Source organism: Rhinichthys klamathensis, unplaced genomic scaffold (genome assembly GCF_029890125.1).
Source record: "Rhinichthys klamathensis goyatoka isolate OS25496 unplaced genomic scaffold, OSU_Roscu_1.1 h1tg000605l_1, whole genome shotgun sequence".
Lineage (NCBI taxonomy): Eukaryota > Metazoa > Chordata > Actinopteri > Cypriniformes > Leuciscidae > Rhinichthys > Rhinichthys klamathensis.
In genome coordinates, this window is record NW_026607060.1 from 1,066,853 (window position 1) to 1,085,804 (window position 18,952).

General features: G+C 36.7%; 2 protein-coding genes across 2 annotated transcripts in view; one reads left to right on the forward strand and one right to left on the reverse strand.

Moving 5' to 3' along the window:
• The window catches only part of gna13b (guanine nucleotide binding protein (G protein), alpha 13b), a 41,404-nt gene extending 38,279 nt beyond the window's left edge, over nucleotides 1-3,125 (reverse strand). Inside the window, exon 1 of the mRNA XM_056240612.1 lies at nucleotides 2,789-3,125. Coding sequence (XP_056096587.1) covers nucleotides 2,789-3,071 — 283 coding nt within the window. The 5' untranslated portion in view covers nucleotides 3,072-3,125. The remainder of the gene's footprint in view (nucleotides 1-2,788) is intronic.
• Nucleotides 3,126-6,000: 2,875 nt separating this feature from the next.
• Nucleotides 6,001-18,292, forward strand: rgs9a (regulator of G protein signaling 9a). Its single transcript, XM_056240611.1, has 17 exons — nucleotides 6,001-6,191; nucleotides 7,574-7,670; nucleotides 8,199-8,249; nucleotides 8,349-8,455; nucleotides 8,539-8,590; nucleotides 8,811-8,869; nucleotides 9,923-9,999; nucleotides 10,183-10,264; nucleotides 10,353-10,412; nucleotides 12,639-12,668; nucleotides 12,763-12,824; nucleotides 12,931-13,044; nucleotides 14,045-14,160; nucleotides 14,770-14,857; nucleotides 14,946-15,084; nucleotides 17,728-17,810; nucleotides 18,000-18,292. Exons 1-17 carry the CDS (start codon nucleotides 6,126-6,128, stop codon nucleotides 18,154-18,156), a joined length of 1,440 nt encoding a protein of 479 aa, XP_056096586.1. The 5' UTR covers nucleotides 6,001-6,125; the 3' UTR covers nucleotides 18,157-18,292.
• Nucleotides 18,293-18,952: the final 660 nt, after the last annotated feature.

Sequence of the window (18,952 nt, forward strand, 5' to 3'; positions counted from 1 at the left end):
AGATTATAAACAGAATCATGCCTGAGGTAGAAAAGATAAACAACCTGCTAGAGCTTGAAAGAGAAATCACAGAAGGCAGGATTTCATCCATACTGTCCAACAAACTCTCAGGATAAACTACACTGACACAGCTGCCATTTCAGTCCGGTTACACAATGTGAATGCTCAGGGCTGATATTCTGTTCTCTCAAGTGATATCTTTTAGAAAGGAGTAGTTCATTTAATAAACCTGGCTGTCAATAGAAACTTAATGAGAGGAATTAAATAAACTTGTTTCTATCCACCTACTTTTAAGCACATTTGGGGTTAAAGCTAGATGTAAACGACAAGATGTGCATCAATTATAAAAATGCGCTTAAAACTTATTCGCTCGATTTAATTGGATAATTTTGTTTTATCCGATAAGAAAACATGCACATAAACGACTATGTTTTGGTCATTCTGAAATGCCTGAGCAAAGTGGTTCTGTATAATTCCCACCCAGAACTGTTTTGCACGACTCCGCTCCCAAACATCAGGCATCTGAAAGCAAAATAACATTAGCACGTTTATTGCTTTATCTGCATGCTCTGAGGAACAAGTAATTTAGAAAATTATTAGGCTGTATATACAGTGGGTTCTCCTACTTTTCTTAGTGATATTAAGCACCAGTTTATCAGAAGTGATGGTTTAATGGTTTTGTTCTGTTAGACTTAATGGATGGAAAATGCTTTTCCCACAAACATTTTAATGCGATATTTCGATTTTGCGCAAGTTAAATTTGTAACTTTGGATGGAAACATAGCTAATTAGAAGAGAATGAAAAACCTTGCTAGGTTCCTCCTGCCCACTTCTGTCTCTAACAAAGTGCATTAAAAGTAGTTCACACCTGCCCTCTGACCTTTCTGAGCTAAAGATGTAAAAGCTCTGATGTTTTCAATCGATTCTGTTGGACTGACATACACCACTGTTTAAAAGTTTGGTGTCAGTAAGATTTTTTTAAACAAATTAATACTTTAATAAAAAAATACATTAAGGAAATTTATGTTTGTTTTTAAAAAAAATTAATCAATCAGTTTCCACAAAAAAGACTGGAGAAATGATGCTGAAAATACATAACAAAAAAACTCTCCATCACTTGCCGGTACTGGCACTACTGGCTAGCGCTTCATCAGGTCACAGAGCAGCTGCCGTGCTAAAACATAACCAGTTGTTTTAGAGATGTGATCACTGGCCAATCAGATCTGTCAAACAGTGAGAAACCTTTCTGCTTCAAACATAACATCTCCACAGATACATGCAAGTAGAATCTCAAGTGAAACGTGTGAAAGGAATTAAAATGCTACTGATGGTTAAAGTGTCTCGTCATTATAGGGAGAAATTTCTGTGTTTTCTGGAATGCCTTAGGATTAGATCCAAACAGCCATTTGACTAAATGCTTCCTGTTTAAGTTGAGTTAGGGAAGGATATGATGTTAGCAACTGCTACAGACGAGTCTCCACGAGATCACAGCTGAACCATTTGCCATTGCGGTGCCTTTGTAAATGATGACCACTGTGACATATTAATCTCGTACAGGAAATCTCAAAATCTAGGCACTGGAAATCCCCGACTGAGGCAGCCCAAACGGGGAGCCCCGTATTATACAAGGTGGGTATACTGATTTATCACATCCCTTTTTTGAAAGACAAAAAGCAAGTCTGAAGACAGAAACCTAAAGTAAACTCCTGAGAAAAAAGAAAAGACATGCCTAAAAAGGTTAATAACAAACTCACTTTTTGAGGATCATCTGACACCTTTAGCTTGGTTCAAACTGTCTGTACTTCTAAAAAAAAAAATTTGTCAGAAATAGTAAAGCTGGATTTCTTCCATAACAGGTGTTGGTGAGCGGTTAGTGCCAGTGTGTTAACCCATGTTCTCCTCATCATGTGCTAGTCTGAGAGCTCCGGACTCCACCCATTTCACAGATGCCCGAAACACGTGAATCCAGACACGTCCTTTACAAGAAATATACATATATTTGAAAATCGCCTTTTCATTTTAAAGTTTAAAAATGCCATAATGAAGCCAGCCAATAAATAAAGAGGCTTTGAATACGAGTTGAGTGGTGTGCTTTTGGTAGACACCAGTCTCTTTGTTGTTTATGAGACGGGCTCAGCATACCAACAAACAAGAGAGCGGATTTACAATTTAAGCCAGGCTTTACATACTGGATTGATTTATTTTGCATAATCCAGTTTCAGTTATGGCATTAAAACTCGGACAGACAAAACATTAGAACACACGAGGGGAGATTTCGCAGCTCTTTAAACAGATCCGAGATTCTGGTAAAACGCCAAAACTAATATACTACGGAGTGTAGTATTTCAGAAACGAAAATGTATGGTACTTTTATAAAGTACCAGGCTGAGTTTAAATGAGTCAGAAGTGCTATTTTATGTTGTAGACGTTAAAAACTTGAGCGCTAACGTTAATTTCTGACGAAATTCAAAGCCGAGCCCTGCCCTTCTAGACCACGGAAATCACGCGTGAGATTGAATCCACATGTTTAATGTGACGACAAGTTAAGGAGACGATTTAGAAAGAAATCAGGTCCTCCGCGGAGGTCTTTGTTCAAGACCGCGGCGGGGGAAAGTTGAGAGAATAACATGGGCGTTTCTCCTGGGCAGGTTACAGCGCAACTTCAGCTAACGCTATAACGTTAGCTACATTTCACGGTCCTCTCATCCTTGCCGACCCCGTTCAAAGTCAAGTTTAGACCCGACACGCCACCTTGCATAAGTCTGTGAATGAGAAACGCGCCTCCTACCTTTCATAACATTACTGTAAATGGTGGTTTTGAACTCTTCTTTGGCCCGCTGATCGAAGTCTTGCCCGTGTATGATGCGCATCTGCTTGAGGAAAGTGGACTTGCCGCTCTCCCCGGCGCCGAGCAAAAGTATCTTGACTAACCGTTTCACATAGGGTTTGTCTTTCATGAGATCTCGGTCAATTTCTTTAGATTTCCTTAATTGTTCCGCCTCGTTGCTGTTGAGAACACAGTTTGGAAAACAAACGGATAGAAAGGACCGGGACGGCAGGAAATCCGCCATCTTTGTGCAACTTCATCGATACAGTAGGGAGTGAAACAGCGCGCGCCTGAGTGCTAATGGCGGGCGGAGCTTCGTTACCATAACACTCGCGCGCGCGCAGTTCTCTGCTCGCTGATGAAAGTTTTGGGCGGGTTCGAACTTCGAAATACAGGGGGCAATGTTCCGAGTTTGTTGTCCCCCACTTAAAGGTGCACTCAGTAATGATTTGTTTTAGATTACACTTTTACACGTAGAAATTAACCCCGTTATGCCCAAAATAGGTTTGTATCTAATATAAAACAATATAGTGAGATTTTTTTTATTTTATTATATTTATTTTATTTATTTTATTTATTTTAATTTCATTAAAACGACCAAATTTGATGAAGATGTTGTTATTTTTATAGCCAAAAATTAAGATCAAATTCTGATTGTAATGTAGGTAAATCAATGAGATTTTTATAACAGTGCGGACTGCTGCATAAAAATATATGCATATAAATATCAGTTGTCACTGAAGGCCTATAGCTCCCAATAATGTCTTAAGATGATGTTTAAATGCTTATTTTTTTATTTATTTAAGATTTATCTATACATTTTAAGATACAAAAAAAAATACACAAAGAAAATAACAGGAACATTGGGAGACAAAAAGACATGACACGCTAAAACATGTAACGGTAAACAGATATACTAAAGTCCCACAAAAAAACAACAACCTACTAGTGCAATACAATCCTACATGTAAACCCAATTGTTTATTAGCCAGACAAAACAAAATTATTATCATCATCTTGTCTGGTGATTGGTGGTGATGGGGTTCTGGTAGGATCGGTGGGATCCAAAATCAAACACAGAAAGCAGGGTCAAGCTGGAGAGTTTGGACAAGGTCACGAAGGGGTTGCCAAAGCTTGACAAAAATAGCACTAGGTCGGCGAAGAGAGTACCTAAAGAACATAAAAAACGTCTCTAACCCAGCGAGTGTGAAAGGGTGAGGGCTCTTCCAATTCAATTGAATTAACCGCCTAGCCAAAAGAGTTAAAAAAGGCTACAAAGTCTGAGAAATAAGAAAGCAAAGAGTGGCCAGGCTGGAGAACCTCAAATAAACTAGTAATTGGACAAAGTGGGATTTCCACAGAGCTGACTGCATGACAATGAGACAAACATTTGCTTCCAAAAGAAAAACAGGGCAGGGCATGCAGGACCAGAACATATGAATTAAAGTGGCTGAACCAGAATGACACCTGTCACACTCCGGGTCAATAGAGGGGTAGATGCGAGCTAACCTGGTCTAGACCAGTGGGCTCTATGAACCACCTTGCACATGAGTCTGTGACGAGAGCAAAGAGAGGAGGAGTAAACCCTGTTCAAGACTGCCTTCCATGTCTCCTCGTTGATGTCAATGTCTTGGGACCAGACAATGCAGGTTATCAGAGGAAAATTGCAAATTAACAAGTATATGTAAATTGCTTAGTTTTATGATCAAATGATCAAATTATGTAATCAGTGGCATATAAGTTAGCCCTGGGCCCCTTTTACAAATTTTTTTAACAGGCCGCTTCCGTTGAAATCGCATTCCCTGGGCCCAAGCTGCGGGCCACCCAATCCGCCCGGGCCAATATGCACATGCCATACGCCACTGAATGCAATGTAACACAATGATGATTGAGAGAGAGAACCACAAAGCCACAAACGGGGTCCTCAAAAGATGTATCATATTTGATACATTTTAACTTGGTTTTTCTAATCAAAATACTTGCTTCTTGAATTGTTAATAACAGTATAAAAGATATTTGTATATACTTTATAAAAATAATTTAAGATTTTACAGCAAAAAGATGAATGAACGAATGAATGAATGAATGAATGAATGAAGCATTTCTATGGTGCTTTTTCTTATAGAAACCTACTATACCCAAAGCACTTCACAATCATATCAGGGGGTCTCTCCTCACCCACCACCAGTATGCAGCACTAAAAGGGCATTGGCGCCAGTGTGCTGCTCACCACACACCAGCTATAGGTGGAGAGCAATAGAGCCAATTCAAAGGATGGGGATTGAGAGGCCATGATTGACTAGGGCCAATGGAGGGAATATGGTCTTCTCTTTACGAGAAGTGATATGCCTTATAGCACTTTTGGGGGAAATCATTAAAATGGTGTACACTCACTCACATGAGATGAAGACTTGATGTATCAGTCTTTTACAAATAGCTACTTTATGGAGTGGGTTACACATTCATAAAGGCTGTTGGCATTAAAATGTCCAGATGTGAAATCGTATTCCTGGGGTTGATGAGTGCAACTTTAACTTAATATCAAAATGAGCTTATATGTGCTGTGCCCCCATCCAACTTAACTCCTATAAAGATGCTGTCTTTGCTTTGGTCGATATGGCGGCCGCCTTGGACTAGTGCTCTGGATGCAGCTGAAAAGCTGCTTACTGGGATAAAATGAAGTATTCGGCTGGTTGTGTGATCTAACACGTCGGCCCCCATAAGGCAGTCCTCCATGTAAATTATAGCAGCTGAATCTCATGCAAGTCAAGTGTATTACACATTTCTGAATGTGTAAAACATGTTTTGAGAAGAAATTACATAGTGCACTTCACTTGTACAATAGGCTAGCCTATGCATCTGCTTACTGTTTCTGAAAGATTACATTCAGGGGACCAATATTGCTCAGCTGAGGAATCTCTTACAGGCCTTTAATCAGGCTGTAACTGAAACGGCAATTTCTTGTGATGGAAAAACAGCACAGATAAAATGAAATGAAGTGCATTCCCATAGGAAACAGTGGCGAGAGAGTGTGTGTCTCTCTGTCGCCGCCTGTCGGTGTGTTTCAGCAACGCATCACCTGCTGATGCTCTGATGCTGCGCTGTGATTGGCCGCTGTCACTTTATTATGTTTGCCAGTCCCTGTTTTTGATTCTTGGTGTGTGTGTGTGTGTGCGCGTGCAGCAGGGACCTGCACTGTCCACCACTCTCAGAAAACCTGAACTTAAATTCTCATTAAGGCTGTTGACAACAGGATTTGTTTTCCGTTTTTAAATTTTTTTTTTTTTCGGACTGCAAAATGACAATAAGATCGGACCGAGACCATGGACAACATTATCGGCCACGGATGTCCTGCCTTAAAAAGGTAAAGTTCATTATGTTAAGGCAAAGTAAGCAAGTGATGATTTATTTAGTTTATTGATCTATTATTGAACAATTAACTCCTATTTAAAGACCTTATATACTTTATAATTAGCTATTTGTATTGTTCATTCTGTTTGCTGTTGTAAATATAGGCCTACCCCAATATAGGCTACCATGCCTGGTAGAGTTTCATAAATTCATAAATTTACCCGACTTTCCAACACTTATTTTTAATGATATAATAATAACTATAATATGTGATTCTAACAGTGTCATGATTAAAATGAAAAACCAAAAACTCAAACAAATAGAATATCCAAATATATAACTGTATTTTTATTTTATTGTTGTTTCTGGATTCTGTGTTTATTCTTAACTTCTTGGAGAGATCTTATTCATTGAAGAGATTCGCTCTAAAAGAGCTTTCTGATTCAAATCCAATTAGCCTGGCATCATGCCACATCTGACAGCTTGCCTTAAGAACTGCATGTCTTACTCTCACGTTTAAAGGTCATGCATGTTGCCATAGTACAGGAGTGTCAAACTCATTTTAGGTCAAAGACCAGACTGGACTAACTGTTACCTGTAACAAAAATGTATTTTAGTTGTTACCCTTGCAGAGCCCATGTACAGTACATGTGTAATATATCAAAATGTTCATTAGGGAATATGAATCAAACATAATGATACAATGTTAATTCAAATAATAACAAAGAAAAAATGCCAACACTTAAATTGGACAAGTTTATTTTTTTTAATATTGACAAATTATTCATCAAGATTCACAGACAAAAAGGGTTCAGTGTTTTTTATTTAGGTCAACAGGGCCTTCCCTTCTAAACTATTGATTTTAAAAGATAGTTTCACAATGTATGAATGTATGGGTTTATACATCTATAGCATGAAAACTATACAAATATTTAATGCCACACACTTTGGGAAAATAAACAGGCAAGGTAACTGTTTAACTGCGTCACTTTTTTTTCTCATGCCAATCTGTGGCCGTGTCTTTGAAACCCCTGCCATAGCACAACATCTACTGGAAAAATTATATTTATAATTATGCAGGATTTGTGTTATTTGAAATATTTGTAAATTTGTTTTGTAAGGAAATCTTTTGGCATGTGGGACGGGTCCACATGTACAACTGAAGCTCATTCTGAAATGTGACAGACAGTCATGGCTGATTTTCACCGCTTCAGCTATATTTTCCTAAATATAGCTGTTGTGAACCCTGTTTCCTGCATTGAACTTCAAAAGTTGTGACACTGCCCTTTCTTGAGCATTGTATTGTATCCTTTAGCACTTTCATTTATATATTAACTTCTTTATATTTTAAATATTAAGCTTACATATATTAAACAAACTCCCTGAATTTCACAGGTGGAGGCCATAGTGGTTCAGATGCAGGACCCATCGACTGGAGTGAAGGGATCAGAACAGAAGCTAAATGTTACAACCATTCCCCATGCCATCGCTGGTGAGTTTGTAATGGAGTCTTGCTGAATCTTAACACTGTTCACAGATCACCATGCATTGTATACTGTACATTCCCTTTCGGTCTATATACAGACACAAGCTATGTGCTGCCAGATCATAATCTGATGGCACCGGCTATATACAGCAGACTTCAATTGGATGAGACCTTTACTACTTTAGGTTCCAAAGTTGCTCTTTAATCTCTGCAACGGTTGTCGACAAATCTAGAGAGCCAGGAACTTTAACTTCATCTTACACTTAACTGGGTCTTATAGTAATAAGCTTGAGATTTATAAAGCACAAATGTTCAAAATTCATGAAAATGTTCATTTTCTATAACATTTCATCACAATTTAATGTTGGGTCATACACTGACATGCTTAATAATGAGTTGTATGTAATGTAATAATTTAATTTTAATTTAATTTAATTTAATTTAATTTTCACACTTCTTTACTTTATAAAAAACACTTCATTACTTTATGTGTTATTTTTAGAGTTGTCATGATAGTTTCTGCTTGTCTTACAGGTCAGGACATTGTTGCATGGATCTCCAAACATATGAACATGGACAATGATGGTAACTGTGAAAATATAGTGTTTTAAATAATTAATGGTCTAAAAAAATATTTTGAATACATTACTCAGCACAATAATATTCTTGAATGCCCTTTTGCAGAGGCTCAAGCATTTGGTACAATGTTAGTGGCATTCGGGTACATCTACCCTCTGCAGGACCACAAAAAGCTTGTCCTCAGACCAGATGGCAGTTTGTACCGCTTTCAGGTAATTGTGTCAGTAGACCTTGTGTCTTTAATTTTTTTTAATAATGGTGCATAGTAATCAGGTGACCTTTCCCCTCTGTTTAGACCCCCTATTTCTGGCCTGTGCAGAAATTGAAAGCTGAGGACACCGATTACGGTTTGTAATATCCTGCCTATTCACAAACATCTGGCTGCAGAAGGAAAAAACATATCACATAAAGAATTTATAACACATTTTATGAAGTGCGATTTATAATTACAATTTAAAATGAATCTGGATATGAAAAGCTGCTGACCAGAGATCTTTCATTTACCCATTTAAAGAGACATGCTTGTATGTCACCAGCTCCTAATAAAAGTGTTTTCTGTCACTAAAGCAATCTATCTGGCAAAGAGAAACATTCGAAAAAAGGGAGTACTTGATGCTTATGAACAGGTACGTAAAAATATTAATTTTATTACTCATTAGTGAAGCTATTATTTTAAGAATTATATAAAAATATTATTCTAATCATTTTAAAGTCAGCATGAAATAGACTTTGCTATAGTCTTTTCTTCCCTATTGTGATGTATATATTCGAGTGAAACTGCTTCTCAAACAAGAAAAAATGTAGGGCAGGACTTGATTTTGTCCATTGGGAATTGACTGAACAGTTGGATGGTTGTGGTTTTCTATTGCTGTGTTAACACGTCATCAGAGAAGAGATGAGATGTCACTACAAGAGGGTGGGAAAGTTATTTTGATTAAAGATTACGAGGGCACATGAATTAAAAAAAATAATGATGTGAACAGATAAATCATTTATAATAAATACTACAATATTTCATAAAAAACAAGAAATGTCAAAGAAAATACATTGGAGTGAAACAATATTATAGAAAAAGAAAACAATTTAGGGCAGGACTTCTATTCATCAATTGGTGATTGAATGGAGGCAGATCTGAATGTGAGCTTGCAGTTGATTGTACGAAAGTCTTAAATACGTCACCAGAGAGAAGTCTGTCGCTTCACTGTAACTTTGAGTTATGACATTTTGATAAAAAATTACAGGCTCAATAAATAAATAAATACATAAATGGGTGAATCATTCACAATAGGCTGTATGCCGAATGTCACATGAACAAACAGGAAAACAAGTCTCAACGCATCCGCTTGTTGGAGATAGTGTTAATGTCATGAACTGACCGGCGATATCTGACTTGTTTTATTCACATTTTAATATTCGATGTTAGTGAGAAGTGGACATCGGTAATTCTCGTTTTTGGTAGCTCCTTTGAAGGCGTCTTGAGGAAAACAGCTTTATATTTAACCAAGCACATACAAAATAAAGACCTGACGTGATGCAACCTGTTTTACAGAATATGGAAGATTGTTGCGCATAAACCACACAACATCAATAACATGCATTTAGAAAGTAAATAGGGTGAATTTCCATTTCCTGTCGACTTTAATGACATTATGAAGCAACATTTGTGTGTATTTTTACAGGAGGAATACAACAAACTCCACAATTGGTTGAACCACAAATGGGATTTTATTGTGATGCAAGCTAAAGAGCAGTACCAGTGAGTTTCTATACTCTTCTGCTGTCTTTGTAAATGCACATAGTCTACTTCTTCAGTCTTTTCAGTGTCCATCAGCTATATTTCTGTCATGTGGTTTGTCCTTTTACTTCCTTTTCTGTGATTCTTCTTTAGGACTATCATGTTATTAGTGCTTGCTTGATTTAATTGTGTTCTGTTTTCAAGGGCTGGGAAGACGCGTCAGAAGGCAGACAGAGTTGTGTTTGACTGTCAGGAGAGAGCCTACTGGATTGTCCACAGGCCTCCAGTAAGTGGTTGGCAGAAGCTGCTAGTAATCAGTTGCTTTGAAGAGACTCTAATGAGGATACAGTTTATTTTCTTATATGTGTCTACAGCCACAAACACACAGTGCTATGGATGTCCTGGATCGTCATATTGACCCTAATACAGAGGAGGTAAATGGTGAGTTTCCATGTGAGCCCTCAAAAGTCACCACACTAACTCATCCAGAGCATCAATAATGATTGATGTCATTTGATGATTCTGATAACCATCACCAAGTCCATTATGAAATTAAAAAATGAAAATTCTGTCATCAGTTACTCATACTCATATATTTTCAAACCGGTATGACTTTCTTTAATCTGTAGAACATAAAAAAAAGATATTTTGACTGTTTGGAACCAAAAGGCATTGAACCCAATTGGCTCCTATTCTGTGGACAAAACATGGAGACAATTCTCAAAATATCCTATTTTATTTTCCACAGGAGAAAGAAAGTCATACAATTTTGGTACAGGATGAGGTGAGTTGGGTAAACTATCCCTTTAAATGCTTATGTTACTATGGGAGGCAAGACTACTGGACGCAGTGTGGTTTGAAAGGCTCTTAGTATAGAGCCGATTAGCAGTGTGTCTGTCTCAGTCCTGGGCTGGCCATGTAGATTCTCTCACAATCTTCTTTGCGATTTAAGAGGATTTTTGACCTGCTGACCTTTCGAGGATATCCCCTTCACCCACCGGCCCTTTCCCCTCATAGGGCCTGTTGGAAATACACAAGGGCAGCTTATCATTATATTACTGTTTTGCTGCTGCTGCTGTGGATAACTTACAAATATACAATTTATTTAAAACTCGGAATGAAACATTGAACACTGAGCAAAGGACCTATTGGAATGTGAATAGATTATAATGATATGAAATTACACTTTGATGTATTAATGGGATAGTTCACCCAAAAATGAAAATTCTCATTAAATTCATAATTTAATCGCTTTCATGTTGTTTCAGATTTGTATGACTTTCTTTCTTCTGGGGAACACAAAAGTTATTTTGAAGAATGAATGAATGAATGAATGAATGAATGAATGAATGAATGAATGAATGAATGAATGAATGAATGAACTGTTTTTGTCCAAGTAATAAAAAGTCAATGGGATCCAAAACAACACTGGACTCTATTGACTTGTATGAGACATTGAGACATTTCTCAAAATATCTTCTCTTATGTTCCAGTTAAGAAGGAAATTCATACAGGTTTGGAACAACATGAGGATTGGTAAATGATGACAGAACTTAAATTTATGCTCAAACTATCCCTTTAATATTAAAATGCATAAAGTCATTGAATAAGTCACATTACTGTTGAAAAGTTTGGGGTCAATAAGAAAGTAAAGAAATTAACACGTTTAAAGAAATCAGTACTTTTATTCAGAAAGAGTGCATTAAAATGATCCAAAGTGACGGTAAATACATTATAATGTTACAAAAAATGCTGTTTATTTGAACTTTCTATTAATCAAAGAATCCTAGAAAAAAATGATCACAGTTTCACAACAAATACTAAACAGCACAACTATTGATAATAATAAGAAATGTTTGTTGACCAGAAAATCCTTCTGAAGGATCATGTGACACTGAAGACTGGAATAATGATGATGAAAATTCAGCTTTGCATCACAGGAATAAATAAAACATTTAAAAATGTATTAAAATAGAAAAGAGATATTTTAAATTCCAATAATATATCACAGTATTACTGTATTATTGTAACCTTGGTGAGCATAAGAGTCTCCTTTCAAAAACATAAAAAAAAAACCTCCAAACCTTCAAACAGTTGTGTATCTGTCATGATCAATCATAATAATAATATTATGTAACCTTATAATATGTGGTGTATATAACTCTATTTGACTGCTTTGAGAGATAAGACTGTGAATCTGTTGGTGTGACTGTTTCTTTTTCTCTCTTTCCTTTCCACGCAGATTTGTACTAATACGTCTTCAGTTTTCAAGATGATTCCTATACACACACACACACACACACACATGAGAGAGCACAAACTATCCTTTCCTTCCTTGAATATCATTCAAACACTCAGAAATACTATATGTGTGTACAAGTGTGTATACTGTATATAGTGTGCCACAGTACTTTCATTTTTATATACCCTGAGCATCATTTCAGGCCATTACATTGACTGTTCCTTTAATTTATCCTTGTAATTTAGACTGTGGCTATATGTAGTTGCTTGTGCTTGTTTGTGTTTAACAGATACTTTGTATGTATCACACATGTATATCACTTGTGTTTGGCAGAATAGCATGTTGCGTGTGGTCTTGTGGTGTCTTATCAGAAACATTTCATAACATGTAACAGGATGTTGTTTCTCCATCTTTTCAGAAAAAACCCTATGATTATTATAGAAGAATCGTAAGTGACATTGATTCTTTACACACATTTAGAGAACTGGTTGTATTTTATTTAATGATATTGATTAATTGGTTCTTCTAACTGTATACTTTAGATCATCTACACACAACAGGCAGTCATGAGGTCAAGGGTCAAATCTACAGTATCTCTTGGAGCGTAAGTCAAAATTAGCCTGCCAAAACAGAGCAGTTGCCGCTATCAATTTTAGTTGTCGCCTAAATTCATGGGCTTTTCTTCTAAATATCTTTTTCTTTGCATTCAGCCTGGTCAAGTATATGGCGACATTTATGAACCATGACCCGTTCCTCATGCCCTGCCTCCCTAGTAATCCCTGGCAAACGGATGATGACGCTTATTGGGAGCTGAACATGGCAGAGTAAGATTCCCTGAGAGCTTTCTAAACGAATTATAGTTAAATTCATTCATTTTACACTATATAACTTTGTTTTGTTCAATGTTTACAAAAGTTATATAATGAGCTAGTGCATCATAAATCCATCTTTCAAACTGTGTTTTTGTCGGTACGCCTATGGAACGCCTATAATAAGTGTTCATATTTGGACTATTTTAGACCGGGGGGGACGACAGCCGCTGTAGAGCAGCCTAGTCATATACATAAACAGAGATAAGTAGCTCCGGCTATAATGTTATTCCACAAGACGTTGCAGTTTTGTTTATTTAAAGGTTTAGTTCACCCAAAAATGAATATTCTGTCATTAATTACTCACCCTCATGTCGTTCCGAACCCGTAAGACTTCCGTTCATCTTCAGAACACAAATGAAATCTGAGAGCTTTCTGTCCCTCCATTGACAGCTACCCAACTACCACTTTCAAGCCCCAGAAAGGTACTAAAGACATCATAAAATTAATCCATGTGACTACAGTGGTTCAACCTAAATTTTATGAAGCGATGCAACTTAAGTGCTTTTTTGTGCAAAAAAACATAATTTACCGCTTTATTTACAAAATATTAATCTCCTACTCAGGTTCACGAGAGCACCACGAAACATGCGTGACGTTGCGTGAAGACGCGTTGGAGATTTAGCTTTCTAACAACAATTGTAGAGCTTTATAAAATCAAGGTTGAACCACTGGAGTCACGTGGATTATTTTATGATGTCTTTAGGACCTTTCTGGGGCTTGAAAGTGGTAGTTGCGTAGACTGTCAATGGAGGGACAGAAAGCTCTCAGATTTCCTCAAAAAGATCTTCTTTGCGAAGATGAGCGAAAGTCTTTCGGGTTTGGAATGACATGAGGTTGAGTAAATTAATGACAGAATTTTCATTTTTGGGTGAACTATAAACTTTAACCACTAGAGCGCCAAAAGTTACACAGTGTACCTTTATATCACTTTGGTGTATTGTATTTTTTACAGTGTTGAAGTTCCCACAAAGATGAGAGTGGAGCGCTGGTCCTTTAGCTTCTATGAGTTGCTCAATGACCCACGGGGCCGTGCAGACTTCAAGATTTTCCTAAAGAAGGAATTCAGTGGTTTGTGAATGTTTAATTAATGCTTTGACTAATAGTTGGTATAAAGAAAAAAATGTCTATTATGATCATATCTGTCAAACAAATGATTTAGACCACTTTTGTGAACTGAATCATCTGAGACTCAAAAGGACACCTTTGAGGATTACTTTTATGGTGTCATATATGTACTATTATAGTATTTATTAATATATCGAATTAGCTTTTATTTGTATATTTTAGTTGTCATTTTAATTTTAGTCATTTTGTCATGTGCTTTTGTCATTCTATTATTATTATTGTTTTTAATTCTATTTAGTTTTCATTTATATCTATTTGGATTTTTTGGAGTAATTTAAGTACTCATTTTATTTCAGTTGCATTTAAAATTTTTGTTTAAATTTTTAAGTTTATGTAATAGTTATATTTTATTTTATTTCAGCTTTATGTCATTTAACATAAACGATTTTAATAGTTTGACAGTTCCAGTGCTTATTTACTTTCATTATATATCATTATAATTTATATGTTTGTGCAAACAAAATGAGGGTAAGTAACAGAATCTCCATTTTTTAGGCAAACTATTTATATTAGTAATTGAATATGTTTTTCTTCTTTTCATTTTCACTGCAGGTGAGAATCTGGCTTTCTGGGAAGCCGCTGAGGAGTTGAAATGGGGCACAGGAGCTTCTATGTCAGAGAAAGCAGAACACATTTTCAAGTCAGATACACGTTATTTGCACATTATTGCTTTACATGTATTTTTCATGGCAGGCCTCCATTTCTCAGCATCTGATTTTTTTTTATAGAACCTTTTTGGCCCCAGGAGCACCACGCTGGATCAATATTGATGGCAGGACAATGGGTATTACAGTAAAGGGCCTGGAGCATCCTCACCGATATGTACTGGACGGTGCTCAGACCCACATCTTCATGCTGATGAAAAAGGTGCGATTGTATTCTCGCCTTTATTTTTGTGATGGACACTTGCATTCTGTATGCTTTGTAATAGAGATGAAATGGTATGCGATTATAGTGACAAAAATAATCACGTTATCAATATCACTACGGTATTGATAAAATGTGCCGATATGTTAAAAAAGTACTGATACACACACTAACAATCATTTGACCAAATTTTATATTGAAAACCAACAAACAATAATAATAAAAATAGCAGCACTGTGCAATTTTTGGTTAAAAAAATTATAACATTAACCATGATGGCCGGACTTTAAATGAACAAATAAATGTTGGTTGGGTGACTTATGACATAACATATTATTTACTAACATGATCTACATGTTCAAATTAAGTTGTGACAAAAAAGTTTAATAAAATGAGAAACCTCGCACTTTAGCCATTAAACCATTTTTAAGAAAAGGGATAAGTAAAATGACAAATGATTAGGTATTTTATTTCCTCTGTGAATAATTCTAGATACCGTATTATCCAAATTGTTTAGATTTTTAGAATGCACATTAGCTTATTTTTCATCAACTGGTTAAAATTCACAACAGTGCATCGCATATTTGAATTGGTTTGAACAAAAGCGGTAGACAGGATGAATAAAAATGAAAATCCACTCTCTGACAGTAGGTGGCACTTATTGAACAGCAGAAATAGAGCTGCTGTTTCCCTGGAATGGCTGTACAGTGTACACAAAGCACAAGACTTGGTTGTAAAGGTCATGTTTTCACACAAAACGTAACATACGCTGGATGCTGCGTCTGTGTGAGACTTGCTAACTTAAAGTAAAACTTAAAGTTTCACAGTAAATCACCAAATTAATGTAGAAACAACATAATATAGTATATAGTAGCCTATATTTTAAATACCTTGTTTAAGGGCATCTTTTTATGAATGAAGGCCAGTATCACAGATACTAGGCAAGTCAAGGCAAGGCAAGTTTATTTATATAGCACATTTCATACACAATGGAAATTCAAAGTGCTTTACATAGAAGAAATTAAAATAATCAAAACAAATAAGAATAATTAAAACAGTTTAGAATAAAAAATAAAATAAAGTACAGTAAAAACAGTCGGACAAACAGTGGCACAGTGCTCATTCAGTAAATGCATAGATAAACAGATGTGTTTTGAGTCTAGATTTGAATGTGACTACTGTAGGAGCACATCTGATCTCCTCTGGAAGCTGGTTCCAGCTGTGGCTGGCATAATAGCTAAAAGCAGACTCTCCGTGCTTAGAGTGAACCCTTGGTATTTCTAGCTGATGTGATCCTAATGATCTGAGTGATCTGTTAGGTTTATATTCAGTGAGCATATCTGTAATATATTGAGGGCCTAGCCCATTAAAGATTTATTTACCAGTAATAATACTTTAAAATCAATCCTAAATGTAACTGGGAGCCAGTGTAAAGACCTGAGGACTGGTGTGATATGTTCATATTTTCTGGTTCTGCTCAGAATCCTGGCAGCAGCGTTCTGTATGAGCTGCAACTGTCTTATGGTCTTTTTAGGAAGGCCAGTGAGGAGTCCATTACAATAATCCACCCTGCTGGTGATGAAAGCATGCACAAGTTTCTCTAAGTCTTGACTGGAAACAAAGCATCTAATTCTTGCAATATTTTTCAGATGATAGTATTCTGATTTAGTTATTGCTTTGACATGACTACTAAAACTAAGGTCTGACTCTAGAGACACACCAAGATTCCTGACTTGATTTTTAGTTGTTTGACCCCTAGAGTCAAGGTATGCATTCACCTTAAGAACTTCATCTTTGTTTCCAAACGCAGTGACTTCAGTTTTGTCTTTGTTTAACTGAAGAAAGTTTTGGCACATCCAACTGTTTACTTCATCAATGCATTGGCACAGGGAGTCAATGGGGCTGTAGTCGTTAGGCGATAGGGCTAAAGCCCAATTTATACTTCTGCGTCGACCTCCCACCGTAGGTACGTCGTAAGGCTGATTTATACTTTTGCGTCGGACCTAAGCCGGAGCCTCTACGCTATAGACTACGCGTTGGTTTTTCATTTACACTTCTGCGTCGTTGTCCGCGTTGACGTGCAATTACACATGCAGAGGGAGCATGTGAAACCCGGGGAGCGGTTCTAGCAGACCAATCACCGCGCTTGCGGTACGCGTAGAATTGACGCGTTGTTACATTTTTGGAGAGGTGCACGTCAGGGTACGCCGAAGGGTACGCGCGCTACACACAGCCTACGACGTAGCTACGGCGGGAGGTCGACGCAGAAGTATAAATTGGGCTGTAGGCTGTGTGTAGCGCGATGCGTTGATGTTATGTGCTTTGAGACATAATTTAACGCCGTCTCTCTTGGCGCTTTGCAGATTCTGCTGTGCCCGTTCTTGTCGCTATTGCTAGGCTCTCCGAAATTGCCTACCCTACCTTTAACGCTGTACAGTATTTACCACAAGTCTCTTCAAATCGCGGTATGGTTTGATGATAATTAAAATACGAAACGGTAATACTAACTGTCGAGATTTTATCATGGTTTATCATCAAACTTGGAACTACTTCATCTCTACTTAGTAATTTTAACTTTCGAATAAATTTGTTTTAAAAAAAGCTGTACACTCGACATTTCTGAACTCTGTATTTGTCATTTAGGATACCTTTTATCGCTACCTGAAGTCACCAGTTTATAAGGAAATACAGAAAAAGGCCATTTCACCAGCACCACACAGTTTCACGTAAGTCAGTTTGTTTTGTGTGTATATGCGTTTTCACCCTTAATTCATCCTCTTCAGCTAGTAAATTTTGCTACTGATTGTCTTTATTGCAATTTCTATACAACTATTAACCAGTCATTTCAGAAATATAAAACACGTCACCAAACCAGCAGGATTTTGCCATAAAAAGACCTGTTCTCCCCCATTTAGTGATACCCAGCTGCAGCAAAACACCAGGAACCGCAGGCCGAGCATCAGCCCCATCATCACCTGGCAGAAGGAGCAGGAAGAGAAAGCGAAGGCAGAAGCTGCAGCTGGACCCGTAGACATTAAAAAACTGATGGCCAGCAAACTAGATCGCAAATAGAAAGAGACAAAGATACATGCTGGAAAATGCTTTCCTTAATAATCTGACTAATTAAAAGAGATCCATAAAATGTTTCTTGATTTTTTTGGGTGCTCTACATGTACATATCGATACAAAGTCTCACATCGAGCTAAACTTAAACTTCTTCCATTAAATTTGCTGAACACATAAAATTGCTACCAAATATATAAAAATAACAGTAAAACATGACAGCAGTGTACATATCACTGCCGAATAGCTAGTTCTAATCATTTGTATTGCTGCATCCAAATTTGTTTTTGTAGCTGGCTATATTCTGTAACAAAATGACATATTCTCGGGTTAAATTATACACGTGGATGACTGCTGTGAAATGAGCTGCTTTTTCAGATCACATTTGTTTTTGCACAGGGATTTTTCATCCAACAAAGATTGGATTACCTTCAATTGCTGTTCATATAGCAGTTTCCCATTATCATGTGAACATGTTTTGTATGTGTGCAGTAGTCATGGCGATACCTGTATCTCTTACTGTAAAAGAATAAAAGACAGCGTGTTCATTGGTACAGTATTGTATGGTGGTTGTAACAGTGCTTGCAGTGTTGGAGAAGCTTACATTTCTTATTTTAAATGAATAATTACAAAGCTACATACAAAAGTCCTTTTATAAAATTTTCAAACCATTACTTAAAAAGTAAAAAAAATTCCCATTTAACTTTGTCTTAATTTTTTTTTAATTAAATATACACAAGCAAAATCTTAATAAGGGTAACTGAGGATATAGAGCTAAACTATACATTTATACTATTTTATACTA

Coding starts and splice junctions, on each gene's coding strand:
- rgs9a (XM_056240611.1), top strand. CDS start 6,126: ATGACAATAAGATCGGACCGAGACCATGGACAACATTATCGGCCACGG. Junction 6,192..7,573: donor GGATGTCCTGCCTTAAAAAG/GTAAAGTTCATT, acceptor TGAATTTCACAG/GTGGAGGCCATAGTGGTTCA. Junction 13,045..14,044: donor TGGGAGCTGAACATGGCAGA/GTAAGATTCCCT, acceptor TATTTTTTACAG/TGTTGAAGTTCCCACAAAGA.